Source organism: Coregonus lavaretus (assembly GCF_964263955.1).
Source record: "Coregonus lavaretus genome assembly, chromosome: 9".
NCBI classification, from domain to species: Eukaryota; Metazoa; Chordata; class Actinopteri; order Salmoniformes; family Salmonidae; genus Coregonus; species Coregonus lavaretus.
In genome coordinates, this window is record NC_139996.1 from 18222720 (window position 1) to 18239653 (window position 16934).

Sequence of the window (16934 nt, forward strand, 5' to 3'; positions counted from 1 at the left end):
CCAGTATGATATAACAAATGTATGCACTCACTAAACTGTAAGTCGCTCTGGATAAGAGCGTCTGCTAAATGACTAAAATGTAATGTAAATGTATAAGAGCGTCTGTCAAATGTAAATATTATTATGGCATTTGATGGGTGAGAGGGGATTATAACCTATCACACAAAATATACAGTCAACTTGGCTCACGGGATGTGGAAAGAGCAAGTTTGTAATATGTTTCATTTAACAACATTGCGAGAGAGGGAAATGCTGCCTGTCTTTAGCCTACTCGATATTATTTACATTATGTGATCATTTTTCATGCATTTGCAACATTGTTGTGATTGTGAGCATTTTACCCAGAGTACACCGGGAAACGGACAGAGGAACATGGCGCAGGGTCGGTGAGGAGGACGCTGAGCAATTGAGGATTATATTCCGTGGATATTTCTGAGATCATGCTGAAATCCTAAAATGAGAGTGTGAAATGGTCTCACTTCCGAAGTCTTGGATATCTACCACTGCCCCTTTGATGAATAATAGGAAAACGCCTCTCAGGAATACCTGCAATTGCATTCATAAACATTTCTTTAGGACTTACAACCCCTGAGCATTGTTTTTGATTCACAAACGTCACATTTTCATCTGATTATTACATTGGAAAATGGCTGAGAGAAATAAAAGGAATATAGAGGTCCCACAAGGAGTTGATAGACTTCGAGTGGAGCATAAAAAGGTAAAACAAATAACGAATTAGCTTGCTACTGTAGCAACCTGGCTAGCGTGAGCTGTGTGTGTTGACAATGCACGCGGTCGACTGTAGAATTTTGCTAATCTTTTTGCACTTTCATGAGATGAGACATAAATGCATTCTCTTTCAGCAGGTTGCATATTCATTTATGCGCGTGTGGCCTCTTCGACAGATCATTTATCGTGGAAACTTTCTAAACCTTTTTTCTAGAAGCTTCCTTGAGCCAGCGGTCACATGTTGCTTGTTCTTGTTTATTTCAGCGTGGATCCTGGCCAAGCCATGTTGTGGAACCGTCGAGTATGCATCCAGTTTTTCAATTGCTCTGATGTTGACACATGTTTAATTATATTTTTCAGCAAGTACAATTCATGAAAAATAAACAAATGAACCATGCACGTAACTATACACACACGCATTTCCTTGTGCGGCCGGCCTACTGCCGAATAAAAATGGACCTAGATTCAACATCCATAACTAACTAGTTTCATTTTATCTAAATGTAAAGAGAATATCAATCCAAAGTGTAGGGCATTGATGACTGATGGGATGTTTAATAAAAGGCATTAGCTGGCAATGCAAATGCATTACAGGACAACAGTAAATAGACAGCTAGCTAGTCAGTTGGGAAAGTCTTGTTGTGTTACATTAGAATTGGAGTCATACAGTATGCAATGAAGGAGCGTGGAACTTTACGCTTTCTTTCAAATAGAAACATAGGCCTAATGTGTTGAGGAGACATGCTTGGTTTAATCTCTGTCATGTTAAATAAAGAATTGTGCTATAGCACGTTCCATAGCCCACAGCATGTTTCATAACTCTACCCAAAGTGTAGTACTGTAGTAGGCTACTTCCTAGTATGACATCCATAGCAAAGTATGCAGATGCCCCTTCCTGCCCCCAGGTTGGTGCTCCTGTTTATGTAAGTATATACTGTGAGGTTCAGAAAAACGTTTGATCCTTTTTACGTTTTGATACAGTTCATCTTTGACAGCTGTTTAACCAAAACACTAAAGTTCCCGATAATTTGCTTCCGTGTTGTTTGCCCCCAGTGAGTAAGTGTAAACAACTGGAAAATGGAGGGGGTCTTCTGACCGTTTTTTAGGAAGAATAGAAATGCAAAGTTTGACCTAAATAATTGTCACTCTGTCAACAACAGGTGGTGCAAGGCTGCGAAGGTCAGATCCAGCACTGGTGAGTTTGTGTAGTAATTCCACGTAGTGACTATGGCATAGGAGTCAGACACTACCGCTCATACACACAGCATCTCGTGAGTTATGGTGCTGCTGTGCTTCTAGATTACATTACTAGTTACACCCCGAGTCACTCACCACTTCCTTGATAGTACATAGATAGATAGGCTAAACATAAGATATGTGTGTTCTTTCAGGCATAACCAGTATACCAGGAAGGGCATGTGTAACATTTTGTGTGTGTGCCAGTATTGAACTGAAATAAAAACAACTTTGGACTTTCAGGGAGATGGTAAAAGGCGACTATGAAGCCCTCGAGGATCGACTCAAAACTCTTCCAGATCAGGTGTCCTATGACATCATGGTACGTTCCACCTCTCTTATCAAATTAAAGTTTATTGGTGGTGTACAGATTTGCAGATGTTATTGCAGGAGCATGTATATATATATATATATATAGTGCATTCGGAAAGTATTCAGACCCCTGCACTTTTTCCGCATTTTGTTAAATTACATTTTTTCTTCATCAATCTACACACAATACCCCATAATGACAAAGCAAAAACAGGTTTAGAATTTTTTTCAAATGTCTAAAAAATAAAAAACAGATACCTTATTTACATAAGTATTCAGACCCTTTGCGATGAGACTCAAAATTGAGCTCAGGTGCATCCTGTTTCCATTGATCATCCTTGATGTTTCTACAACTTGATTGGAGTCCATCTGTGGTAAATTCAATTGATTGGACATGATTTGGAAAGGCATACACCTGTCTATATAAGGTCCCACAGTTGACAGTGCATGTCAGAGCAAAAACCAAGCCAAGAGGTCGAAGGAATTGTCCATAGAGCTCCGAGACAGGATTGTGTCGAGGCACAGATCTGGGGAAGGGTACCAAAAAATGTCAGCAGCATTGAAGGACAACCATCGCTGCAGCACTCCACCATTCAGGCCTTTATGGTAGAGTGGCCAGACGGAAGCCGCTCCTCAGTAGTAAGGCACATGACAGCCCGCTTGGAGTTCCCAAAAGGCACCTAAAGGACTCTCAGACCATGAGAAACAATATTCTCTGGTCTGATGAAACCAAGATTGAACTCTTTGGCCTGAATGCCAAGCGTCACGTCTGGGGGAAACCAGGCACCGCTCATCACCTGGCCAATGGTGGTGGCAGCATCATGCTGTGGGGATGTTTTTCAGTGGCAGGGACTGGGAGACTAGTAAGGATCGAGGGAAATATGAACGGCGCAAAGTACAGAGAGATCCTTGATGAAAACCTGCTCCAGAGTGCTCAGGACCTCAGATTGGGACGAAGGTTCACCTTCCAACAGGACATCGACCCTAAGCACACAGCCAAGACAACGCAGGAGTGGCTTCGGGACAAGTCTCTGAATGTCCTTGAGTGGCCTAGCCAGAGCCCAGACTTGACCTGATCGAACATCTCTGGAGAGACCTGAAAATAGCTGTGCAGTGACGCTCCCCATCCAACCTGACAGAGCTTGAGAGGATCTGCAGAGAAGAATGGGAGAAACTCCCCAAATACAGGTGTGCCGAGCTTGTAGTGTCATACCCAAGAAGACTCGAGGCTGTAATCGCTGCCAAAGGTGCTTCAACAAAGTACTGAGTAAAGGGTCTGAATACTTATGTAAATAATGCTACAAACTTCTTCCATTTAAGAATGATGGAGGCCACTGTGTTCTTGGGGACCTTCAATGCTGCAGAAATGTTTTGGTACCCTTCCCCAGATCTGTGCTTTGACACAATCCTGTCTTGGAGCTCTACGGACAATTCCTTTGACTGTCAACTGTGGGACCTTATATAGACAGGTGTGTGCCTTTCCAACTCATGTCCAATGAATTGAATTTACCACAGGTGGACTCCAATCAAGTTGTAGAAACTTCTCAAGGATGATCAATGGAAACAGGATGCACCTGAGCTCAATTTCGAGTATCATAGCAAAGGGTCTGAATACTTATTTACATAAGGTTTTTTTCAAATTTTTAAAAATTTCATAACCTGTTTTCGCTTTGTCATTATCAGGTATTGTGTAGATTGATGAGTAAAAAATTAATTTAATGATTTTTAGAATAAGGCTGTAACATAACAAAATGTGGATAAAGAGAAGGGGTCTGAATACTTTCCAAAGACAGTATGGACAGCATATGATCAGAAAAGGTGTGTACGGTAGTAGTTATATCGGATGAGCCATGAATAGAATACAGTGTATATATATTTTAACCGCAGCAGTAGCCTAGCGTTTAGGAGCGTTGGGCCAGTAACCGAAAGGTCGCTGGTTCAAATCCCTGAGCCGACTAGGTGAAAAGTCTGTGCCCTTGAGCAAGGCACTTAACCTTAATTGCTCCAGGGTCGCCGTCAATAATAGCTGAGGGTCTCTCAGGGGGAGTGGGAAATGCAAAAAATAAATGTCCAATTCACACTTGTACATGTGTGAAATAGGACAAATGTAAGTACCCATATAAAAAGTGGGTAAAACAGTCCAAACCTTTTTTTCGGCTGTAGGAAATAATACATTTACATTTAAGTCATTTAGCAGACGCTCTTATCCAGAGCGACTTACAAATTGCTGCATTCAACTTAGGATAGCCAGTGGGACAACCACCACTGGGGGAGGGGGGTGGGGTAGAAGGATTACTTTTATACTATTCCAGGTATTCCTTAAAGAGGTAGGGTTTCAAGTGTCTCCGGAAGGTGGTCAGTGACTCCGCTGTCCTGGCGTCGTGGGGGTGCTTGTTCCACCATTGGGGTGCCAGAGCAGCGAATAGCTTTGACTGGGCTGAGAGGTAGGGGGGCTAGCAGGCGAGAGGTGGATGAACGTAGTGCCCTCGTTTGGGTATAGGGTCTGATCAGAGCCTGAAGGTAAGGAGGTGCCGTTCCCCTCACAGCTCCGTAGGCAAGCCCCATGGTTTTGTAGTAGATGCGAGCCTCAACTGGAAGCCAGTGGAGTGTCCGGAGGAGCGGGGTGACATGAGAGAACTTGGGGAGGTTGAACACCAGACGGGCTGCAGCGTTCTGGATAAGTTGTAAGGGTTTAATGGCACAGGCAGGGAGCCCAGCCAACAGTGAGTTGCAGTAATCCAGATGGGAGAGGACAAGTGCCTGTATTAGGACCTGGAGGTAATACTAGAAACTTTCTGAGTAAATAATGTAAGAAATAACACAAAAAAGTGAAATACTGCAAAGTTGGCTAGGCGCTAGAAAACAGAGTGACCAATGTTGGTAGGCGCCATCTTATCCAGTCAAATGCAGTAAATGCACTGGGGAGTGAGTTTCCATAGCAGGTTCTTATTTACGGTTCATTGAATGAGGTGTGTCAACAGAGTTAATTCCCAGGCCATGCAACCTTACTATGAATTGTCCCCTCTTGATCTAGAGTGAAAACACAGAGCAGTTAATACAGCGAGATGGGTGCTTCTGAGATGTTTACATGTGGTGTGTTGTAGGGAAGGCCTTATCTTTGACTACCAGTTTCTATTGTCCTTTTCTTTCAGCTATTCAGTTTCACTTTTAGTTTGTAAAAAAATATGCAGAACCATGTTTAACTGCCCTAATATATATATATATATATATATATATATATATATATATATATATATATATATATATATATATATATATATTAATGTATAAAATACAATAAAAACGATTGAAAGTCAAGTTGAAACTTGAACTCGAAACTTGAATAATGCAGTAATAAAAAAACACCTATGACCCCCTAACCCCCCCCCCCCCCCCCCCCCCTTCCCAATGTTGATCTCCTTCCCCTCCTCTCTGCTGTAACAGGTGCCGTTTGGTCCTTTGGCCTTCATGCCTGGGAAGCTGGTCCATACCAATGAGATCACCGTGCTGCTGGGGGACAACTGGTTTGCAAAGTGCTCTGCCAAGCAGGCCCAGAAGCTCGTGGAGCACAGGAAGAAACGTGTGTTTGTTTTGGAAGCCATTTTTTATTTTTTCAGATACCATGGCACCTTGCCCAACTCTGACACTCACATAACTAATATTATGAAAATACTAGATAACTCCTCAATTGTAGGCCTATATATTGTTTAGCAATGTATACTAGTGATAATGCTTATTGAGAAAGATTGAGGTAATGTTTTGAATGTCTTCTCAACACTACCACGGTTCATCCAGCAGGGGGGGCTGTTGTCATAGATTTGCTGTCAGACAAACCGAGAAAGAGGTGATCCCTCAGCTCAAACTCAAAGTTGAATGGCTACTTTTTTTGTGAATACTTGGATTGTTAGAATGTTTGATCTATTCTTGCTGGTGGGCAATTGTCTATGAAAAATTACAACTGCATTAGCAAATAAGTAATAACACACAATCATCTTGGTCATAATTTGCAATACTGCAAGTTCATTTCTATTGAAAATGTGGAATTGTGTCCAGAATGTTTCACAGCGATAATGCCATTGGTTGGTTACTCAAATGGATTTTGGCCATCCTCTGCAATCATTTCGTCACAATAAGTCCAGCCTTAAATCCTCCTATCCATTCCACTGCTGGCCTTTCTTACTAATGAAAAACATGAACATACATGGAAAAAAAGTGCATACATAAACACCCACGTAAGAGAACGTTGTTTCCCCTTCGCTCCCCTTTGGTATTCACTCTGCACCCGAAAAAGCTATTTAATATAGTGTCAAATGGGCCTAAATAACAATGTGTGATGATGATGGGAGCATTATTAGACTGGTGTTTACCTGAAGCGTGAATGTGCCATAACCTTCCCTGACCTTGCCCAGGCTGCTTTTACACAACTAAGTGCCATAATGCAAACATGGATGGCTGAGATCTTTCAAACAGCCCCGCTGTCAGGCCTTCCGCATTTGACCTTTCCCCAACGTTTCGGAGAAGTACGGCTTGAAGGCTCGCTGTCGCCATGGCAACGGGGCCCCTGCTGCCATTAGCGAACGGGGGTTTAATTGTTGTGAAGATTTAATGATCCGAAGTAGCACCGAGGGCGTGCGATATTATGAACTGTTTGTGTCATCATTTTCCCTTTTTTTGACTGCGTTCTGAGTTTAACCCCTTGCTGGCTGATTTTTCAGATTCCATCACACCATTTTTGCTCTTTGTTTTTTAGATGTAAATAGTGCGCTGGATGACTTGCACAAGACGAGGAAGAACTTTGAAGCCAGAGTTGGGTTCACAGAGGATTTAGAAAAACTCTCAGGCGTAAGTGTAATTACTGTGATAACAAAAAGCTTTTAGGATCCTTCAGCCAGCTTATCTGATAGACAAACTCCATGTGCGGAAAATCAATTTATATGATCAGATATTGTAAACACACACACACACTTATACCCTTCTCTCTTTCCTCAGGCTAAAGGGGACTATGTGGAAATCAGAGAAGAGGTTGGAAGTATTGAAGAAATTGTCAGCAAAGGAAAGCAGCGTGTGGCCCTTAAGCCCCACTCTAAGCCGAAGATGGAGGCTGTTGTGAAGATAGAGGAAGAAGAGGAGGTGGACGAAGAGGGCGGTGGAGAGGGAGATGGAGGGAGCAGGAGAGGAGTGCTGTCTGAGGAGGAGCTATGGGCCAGACTGGACGAGCTGGAAGTGCTGGAGGAGCAGGAAGAGGAGCGTCACAGGTAGAGTTACATACACACACACAAAATGCATAGATGTTCAAATTGAGGAGTAATTCAGCGCCACTCTATCCACCTTCACACCTGTGTTTCATTGCAAAATATAGCGAAGATTAGATTTATCTCGGCTTGATACTTTGTTTCTATTGTTTTCAGACGGTTTGACAGTGCAGACACCAATGGCAACGGCAACGACGACACAACATCCTCTTCCTCTGAGGAGGAGAAGGAGGGAGATAGCGGCAGCCATCATCGTGTCAATGGACATGATGAGAGGAGCAAAGGCAGGACGTCTGTGCCTCACAACGGTGACCAACTCAACGGTACAGCCCAGTCAACCAGGGACGGGGAGGAGGAGGAAGGCAACTGTTTGCCTACCATCTATTTCTCTCATACGGTGGAACCTAAGAAGGTCAGTGTGTATAAAGCGTATTAAACTCAATGCAGTCAACATGTAGTCCATTATGTTATTTGAGCTATGTAAATCAATGTACTACATCTCTGTCTGTCTCCCTCTGTTTCTCCAGGTGAGGATAAACACAGGGAAGAACACCATGTTGAAGTTCAGTGAGCTGAAAGAACAGAAGCAGCAAGCCAAGAGGAAAAAGAAGAACGGTACCAGCAACGGCCACTCTCACCACGGGCTCCACAACATCACCACGCCCACAGACCTCTACAGGTACACACACTACAGGCTACACATCAGTCATAAAATGTTTGGTTGGCATAAACCTTTAGGCAACATTTTGGATCAAATGTACAATTGGCTTATATGAAATGTTGTTTACTCTGAATGTTTCCAGATTTCTTTGTTCTGATTCAGTATGGTGTCTGTCTACTTACAGGTTCTGTGCTCCGATTGGGTATAATGGTTGACTGGGTCCATGTCTATTAACAAGTTCTGCGATCTGATTTGGTATAATGGCTGACTGGGTGTATGTTTGTGGCCTTTTGTCAGGTTGTTTGTGGATGTGAAGAACGGCGAGCCCATCCCCAGGAAGTCCATCCTGAAGTCCCGGAGCAGAGAGAGCAGTGTGTGTAGCGACACCAGCGAGAGCAGCGCTGCTGATTTCGAGGAGCGCCGGACGTTCGGACGCACTCTGAGCCATGACGAGAACACGTACAGCGACACCAGCGACGGCATCACGGAGGAGGACAGCCCCACCGGGGTCCCCCTGCACCCCACCAGCCGCTTCCAGGTAAACTCAGCTGGTCCTGACTTTCCAATACTCTGGCAATATTCTAATAATGTAAAGATCTTCAATTCAGTTCCAACAACTTTATTTGTCCCCTTAGGCCAATTCTTATTACGGCTACAGCAGCGCTTCAGACGCATACAACAAACCGGCACAGATACAATAAATAGAAAAGAAACATGAGAGATAATGATTTAAATGTACAGTGCAAAACATAAGATAATCAGTACAAAACATATACAAGAGACAGGGGTGATTAGTTCACATTGAACAGCAATGTCTTTGAACTTTGAATGTTAAATAAATGCATAGAGCAGGAGTGGTCTATGTCCTCCCAAGTTTACAGTGTCACATTAACCTCCATCTTATTCTTTGTCATTGATCCAGGCCTTTTCAGGCACAGTGGTTGAGAAGGAGCCCATTCCCTCGTCGATCCCTCAATTCACCATTGCTCTGCAAGCGCTGCCCACCATCCCAGAGAGGAAGCTGGAGGAGGTGGCCCCCGAAGCCCCCCAGGAGGCCCCCAAGAGGGTGTCCAAGTTCAAAGCTGCCCGGCTGCAGCAGAAGTGACCCAGCAGAGCCAGTCTCCAGGATCCACACTACTGGCTCCTTTTTTAACATTGATTTTCTACACCTACACTTTTTTGAGTCGGACAGACCGTGAACTATGATCTGCCATGGCTCTTATTTTTTGCATCACTCGTCAAGCCTCACTTCTTCTCTTTGATAACGCTTTTCCTGTTAGTACACATGGTTTCTATTGCAATATGGCTATTCTGTAAGAGGCAGTACTCTGTAAGAGTAGCATAACATAGTTGAGAAGGCAACCCAACGCCCTCACGCTTAACCATTTACCTGCCTTGTATAATGGAACATTAAGCTTTTTAGCTATGAACCCCGTTCTTTATGAGTTAGTACTTCACTGCAATATGTATTTAAGTAAAGAGGTAGTTTATTTAGAACCCTCGTCCTCCAACATTATGGCACTACACTAGTCAACACTGCCTAGGTGCTCATTTTATGGTGGTTGGTCTTGTCAGTGTCTTGACTATACTCTGTGACAAGGCCAGTGGTTTACCACTCTATTAATTGTTTGATTCATGATTTTGCCTGCTATGCTAAGACGACATACTCTGCATCATTGAATTTATTTTTGCCTTTTCCTTTCTTAATTATTCTACACAGGGTCAGATGCTAACTACCCTGTATTGCCCCAATCCCCTTGTACCTGCCTATTGAATGTATGTCCACCTCTGTGACCAGCTTTATGTGAAAAATAAATATTGTTGTAAACTGGAATGAAAATAAAAGATTTTTGGACAAAGTCAAGTGTTACTCCCCTTTGGGTAGATTTTCTCAAACCTTATTTCCAATCCTCACTAAAGGACAAGACAGACCAACAGAAAAGTTGTCAGTGCACAGTAGAAAACCTGCTGTGTGTCAACTATTCAACATGTACAATTAAAAATGACTTGTCAACTATATTTTTGCACGCCCTCTTCAGATGGCTGCTGGGTCGGCCGGAAATTCTGCATCAGTGAACTCCATACTTCCGGATTCGCTGTAATTAATGTTGCACCTTGTGAGTTTGAAAGGCTATCAGTAGCTGCTCGCTAAGTAGCGAGAGTGCAGGGTTCGATAAGCAGCTTTTAAACTGGTCCTTAGGTGATTCCCCCTCGTCAGGATTAGGGCTGCAAGAGGAAAAATCTATCCAGGTAGCATGAGACAGATTAGTTGATGCTTAACATGGTTAAGCGCTGGCTAGACACAGATCATTGGACTTAAAAACCTAAGCTTTGAAGGTATATGTTGGAACATATACTTAACATTTCATAGAGATCTAGAGGAACACGTTAATAATCTAAAACAACAGAGAGATCTACATTGCAGGGTTTAAAGGGAATTTAAGCGTTCGGTCATTTAGAATCTCCTTGCAGGTATTGTTGACCAGACAGATGCTCAGAGAAGAGGCTCTTGCTCCCAGCTACAAATATCATGGGGCATTAAACTGTTCCTTGCTGTACACCTAGGCTGGTTTCATGGACCCAGATAAAGCCTACTCCTGTACTTAAAACCATGTTCTATAGAGAATTGCTGCTATATAATTTTGTTGTGCTTAATCTTGGTCTATGAATCATCCCCTGAAGTATTAAATCAACCTGTCTATACTGTAAGTATGCACACACTCACATGTTCTTGAATCTATTTAACATTCATACAATCTTAGGTCAAATAGTTCATTTAAGAGAAAGACCTCTGTAAATGGTGTCAGGGTGCACCAGCAGCTAACAACAACTAACCTCAGTACATTGAGACTATACATTTTATATAATAAATAAGTAGAATGCCTGAGGATGTATGCACAATATGTGCATATATTGTGAGTGTGGTTATTGTATAAATAAACTCCCTCTCTCTATTTGAAAGTAATCCAGTGGGAAGGTCATTGGGATGACAGCAGTGTGATGGATGTTACAAGCACCCAATTAAGATTTCTGAAAAGAAGCCTGTGAGTGCTCTAAGCACTTATACAGCTGAATCACAAGTCAGAGCTTTCCCCGATGCCCTGAAACAATTGCAAAGCAAATCCTGCATTATTCATTTTGTTTTACAAAGGGTCAGAGTGGCTAAAATCCTCATTATAAATATTTGGAGAACAGAAGATCTTTGGTCACAGGGCTACTTTTTGGATATTGACTTATTACATGGGTTTAAGGAGCAGGGCACACACACACACGCACGCACGCACGCGCACACACGCACGCACGCACACACACACACACACACACACACACACACTCACACACACACACACACACATCTGGAGAGAGCAAGATGACAAGGTGGTGGGCCATATATCACAGTCGCACCAAACCTCTTCCTGTGTCTGTCACAAGAGGTTGCCTAAAATAAACTAGGCCAGGCCTCCTAAATGTGACGTTTTTACAGTGCAGAAATTAACAGAATGTTGGTGCATGGTGAGTGACAAGGCCGAATTTAAAAGAACCCACTAAATTGTGACATTTTTACAGTGCAAATAATTTACAGAATGTTATGTGCATCATGATGACTAGGCCGAATTTAAATAAAAGGAGTAGTTGATAATCTTGGATTTGGAGACGCAAATAACCTATGCGTAATTTACACAGGAACAGGAGGCCTACAATGCTTGCCACCTACCAGATGGGGGAGTCCACGCACATCTCGAAGTGGTCATATCCCCTCCTTCCCACAGAAATTAAACTATAAGCTCATATGCTTCCATACTTCATTTCGAAAGCATGCGTCAATAGTTGAAGGATGTTGAAGGAGATCTGATTTGATTGTTACCCTTTAGCGCAGTATCACGGAAAAGTCAGACACAGTTTATCACTCGTCACTGACTGAACTCAAGCTGTACTTCGAGTCCAATACGCACTGGAGTCTTACACCCTCCGATCTGAATGCCCAGGTAAGGAAATGTATATATAAAAACATATTTCTCATCTCCTGCAACTCTAACTTTCAGTTTCTCCGAATGCTGATTTCTCTGAATAATATGGTTTCTCGGAATAGATTTGTGTGCATGCTTAAGCGCCTTATAGTGAGATTGGCTGCCCCTGGTAATGCCAATGACAGTAGGCTATTAAGTGAAGGGAACTTGGGAAATATCGTTAAAAACTAAGTAAAGTATAAGATAGTGTAGGCCTATGTATAGTGAATGTTTCATAAGTCATGTTGAATGGATAGAATAGGATTGGTGTATGGTGGTTGAATAGCAGGTCCTTATGCATGTCAAAATACACTGTTTATAGGCTGATGTCTTTTTTTTATCGCACAGTGTGATATAGTGTAATGACAGCCTACTGTGATCTTTGCATCCAAGATAATATGTTGCAGTAAATACTAATTTCAATACACCACATATCAAGTGATCCACAGTAGTAATTGGGTTGAGGGCTGTGGCTGAAGGACTGTTGGATGTATAGATGTTTTATCAAGGGTGTTTGTCAGACTTCTCCATAATATGTATAATAATGTGTGTAATGTGAATGGTGATCCACAGAGGTTATGTGAGTGTGTACAGTAAATACTTTGATAATAGATAATCTCTAGTCACTGTCACCTGGATAGAGAGGTGATGGTTGAAATACCCCCTACCCCCAGCCCTCACCTACACCCCCCCAACCCACACCACCCCTATCTGATATATGATACCCCATCTGTCATACAGTGCCTTGCAAAAGTATTCATCCTCCTTGGCGTTTTACCTATTTTGTTGCATTACAACCTGTAATTTAAATTGATTTTTATTTCATGTAATGGACATACACAAAATAGTCCAAATTGGTGAAGTGAAATGAAAAAAATAAATAACGGAAAAGTGGTGCGTGCATATGTATTCACCCCCTTTGCTATGAAGCCCCTAAATAAGATCTGGTGCAACCAATTACCTTCAGGAGTCACATAATTAGTTAAATAAAGTCCACCTGTTTGCAATCTAAGTGTCACATGATCTGTCACATGATCTCAGTATATATACACCTGTTCTGAAAGGCCCCAGAGTCTTCAACACCACTAAGCAAGGAGCATCACCAAGTAAGCAGCACCATGAAGACCAATAAGCTCTCCAAACAGGTCAGGGTCAAAGTTGTGGAGAAGTACAGATCAGGGTTGGGTTATAAAAAAATATCAGAAACTTTGAACATCCCACGGAGCACCATTAAATCCATCATTCAAAAATTGAAAGAATATGGCACCACAACAAACCTGCCAAGAGAGAGCCGCCCACCAAAACCCATGGACCAGGCAAGGAGGGCATTAATCAGAGAGGCAACAAAGAGACCAAAGATAACCCTGAAGGAGCTGCAAAGCGCCACAGCGGCGATTGGAGTATCTGTCCATAGGACCACTTTAAGCCGTACACTCCACAGAGCTGGGCATTACCGAAGAGTGGCCAGAAAAAAAGCCATTGCTTAAAGAAATAAATAAGCAAACACGTTTGGTGTTCGCCAAAAGGCATGTGGGAGACTCCGCAAACATATGGAAGAAGGTACTCTGGTCAGATGAGACTAAAATTGAGCTTTTTGGCCATCAAGGAAAATGTCTGGCACAAACGCAACACCTCTCATCACCCCGAGAACACCATCCCCACAGTGAAGCATGGTGGTGGCAGCATCATTACATTTACATCATTTAGCAGACGCTCTTATCCAGAGCGACTTACAGGAGCAATGTGCTCAAGGGCACATCGACAGATTTTTCACCTAGTCGGCTCTGGGATTAGAACCAGTGACCTTTCGGTTATTGGCAGAGTGCTCTTAACCACTAAGCTACCTGCCGCATCATGCTGTGGGGATGTTTTTCATCAATTGAAGGAACGATGAATGGCGCTAAATACAGGGAAATTCTTGAGGGAAACCTGTTTCAGTCTTCCAGAGATTTGAGACTGGGACGGAGGTTCACCTTCCAGCAGGACAATGACCCTAAGCACACTGCTAAAGCAACACTCGAGTGGTTTAAGGGGAAACATTTAAATGTCTTGGAATGGCCTAGTCAAAGCCCAGACCTCAATCCAATTGAGAATCTGTGGTATGACTTAAAGATTGCTGTACACCAGCGGAACCCATCCAACTTGAAGGAGCTGGAGCAGTTTTGCCTTGAAGAATGGGCAAAAATCCCAGTGGCTAGATGTGCCAAGCTTATAGAGACATACCCCAAAAGACTTGCAGCTGTAATTGCTGCAAAAGTTGGCTCTACAAAGTATTGACTTTGGGGGGGTGAATAGTTATGCACGCTCAAGTTTTCTGTTTTTTTCTCTTATTTCTTGTTTGTTTCACAATAAAAAATATTTTGCATCTTCAAAGTGGTAGGTATGTTGTGTAAATCAATTGATACAAACCCCAAACAAAACAATTTGAATTTCAGGTTGTAAGGCAACAAAATAGGAAAAATGCCAAGGGGGGTGAATACTTTCGTAAGCCACTGTATGTGAGCTAAAACAGTCCATGATGCTCTGCTTCTCTCCATTACAGAGTTCTCCTCTCTCAGGCTCCAAGGGGACAGGAGGAGGAGCAGGTGGGTGGCAGCCAGTATGATCAATCAACATGAAATATTCAGCCTTGGAATTTACACATAATTGAACCGCAACCCTCTTTATTAGAAAAACAAAAACTGGAGCTAGTTGATAAATGTGTTTGTTGTTGATGAGAGAATAAGCAAAAAAAAGCAATACATGTCTTGATTTGAAAAGGTCTCAGAGTTTTACCTGTTTATTATGATGGAGCCGGTGTACAAGAGTTTGGCCTGTTTATTATGATGGAGCCGGTGTACAAGAGTTTGACCTGTTTATTATGATGGAGCCGGTGTCCAAGAGTTTGGCCTGTTTATTATGATGGAGCCGTGTCCAAGAGTTTGACCTGTTTATTATGATGGAGCCGATGTACAAGAGTTTGACCTGTTTATTATGATGGTGTCACGTTCGTTGAGAGACGGGTCAGACCAAGGTGCAGTGTGATATGCGTACATCTTTAATAATACGAATAACCACTTGACAAAATAACAAAACAACGAAAATGTGAAGTCCTATGGGCTATACACACAACAAGCCTAACAGGAAACACAAACAAGATCCCACAACTAAGGTAGGCAACCAGGCTACTTAAGTATGATCCCCAATCAGAGACAACGAGCGACAGCTGCCTCTGATTGGGAATCACACCCGGCCAAACATAGAAATAACAAACTAGATCTACAACATAGAAATACAATAACATAGATCAACAGAAACTCACACCCTGACCCAACCAATAAGAGTTCTCTAGATCAGGGCGTGACAGTACCCCCCCCCCCCCCCCAAAGGTGTGTACTCCGGCCGCACCAACCTGACTCATTAGGGGAGGGTCCGGGTGGGCATCCAGCCTCGGAGGCGGCTCCGGCTCCGGGCGTGACGACCTCTCCCTCTCTGCCTCCTCGTTGCACCCCTGGTCTGGTTTGGACCTTGGCGCGATGCTTCCCCTCTCCTTCCTCCCACGATGCACCAAGCCCTGTCTGGACCCTGGTGTGGGAGGCCCCAAACCTGAAGAGGGGCTGACGTCTGGGCCTGGATCGGCAATCCTCCCGCGATGCACCAAGCCCTGTCTGGACCCTGGTGTGGAAGACCCCAACCCTGGAGAGGGGCTGACGTCTGGGCCTGGAGTGGAGCTGACTGCTGACTAGACCCCGGTGGAGCGGACTGCTCTGGCTCCGGAGTGGAGCCGCTGACTGGAGCTGGACTGGGCACCGGTGGAGTGGACTGCTCTGGCTCCGGAGTGGAGCCGCTGACCGGAGCTGGACTAGGCACCGGTGGAGCGGACTGCTCTGGCTCCGGAGTGGATCTGCTGACCGGAGCTGGACTGGGCAACGGTGGAGCGGACTGCTCTGGCTCTGGAGTGGAACAGCTGACCGGAGCTGAACTGGACCCCGGTGGAGCGGACTGCTCTGGCACTGGACTGGAGCAGCTGACTGGGGCTGGACTAGGCACCGGTAGAGCGGATTGCTCTGGCACTGGAATGGAGCCGCTGACCGGAGCTGAAGAAGGCACCGGTGGAGCGGACTATTCTGGCTCCGGAGTGGAGCCGCTGACCGGAGCTGGACTAGGCACTGGTTGAGCGGACTGCTCAGGCTCTGGAGTGGAGCAGCTGACCGGAGCTGGACTGGGAACACGCACCACTGGTTTGGTGCGGGGAGCAGGTACGGGCCGTACCGTGCTGGCGACACGCACCACTGGTTTGGTGCGGGGAGAAGGCACGGGTCGTGCCGGACTGGAGACATGCACCACTGGTTTGGTGCGAGGAGCAGGCACGGGCCGTGCCAGACTGGATACACGCACCACTGGTTTGGTGCGGGGAGCAGGTACGGGCCGTACCGTGCTGGCGACACGCACCACTGGTTTGGTGCGGGGAGCAGGTACGGGCCGTACTGGACTGGATACGCGCACCACTGGTTTGGAGCGAGGAGCAGGTACGGGGCCTAGGAGATGGCACAGGCCGTACTGGACTGGATACAAGCACCACTGGATTGGTGCGAGGAGCTGGCACAGGCCGTACCGGGCTGTGGAGGCGCACTGGAGGTCTGGAGCGTAGAGCTGGCACAACCCGTCCTGGCTGGATGCCCACTTTCGCACGGCACGTGCGGGGCGCTGTCACAGGATGCACTGGGCTGTGAACGCGCACTGGCGACACAGTGCATA

At 44.5% G+C, this 16934-nt stretch overlaps 1 protein-coding gene across 1 annotated transcript; it reads left to right on the forward strand.

Annotated features, from left to right (window-relative positions):
* Nucleotides 1-343: 343 nt before the first annotated feature.
* LOC311135216 (unconventional prefoldin RPB5 interactor 1-like) lies at nt 344-10046 on the forward strand. Its single transcript, XM_084169146.1, has 10 exons — nt 344-718; nt 1890-1924; nt 2209-2287; nt 5722-5857; nt 7028-7119; nt 7267-7532; nt 7686-7941; nt 8057-8208; nt 8488-8728; nt 9113-10046. The coding sequence occupies exons 1-10, from the start codon at nt 647-649 to the stop codon at nt 9293-9295; spliced, it is 1512 nt and encodes a 503-aa protein (XP_084025272.1). The 5' UTR covers nt 344-646; the 3' UTR covers nt 9296-10046.
* Nucleotides 10047-16934: the final 6888 nt, after the last annotated feature.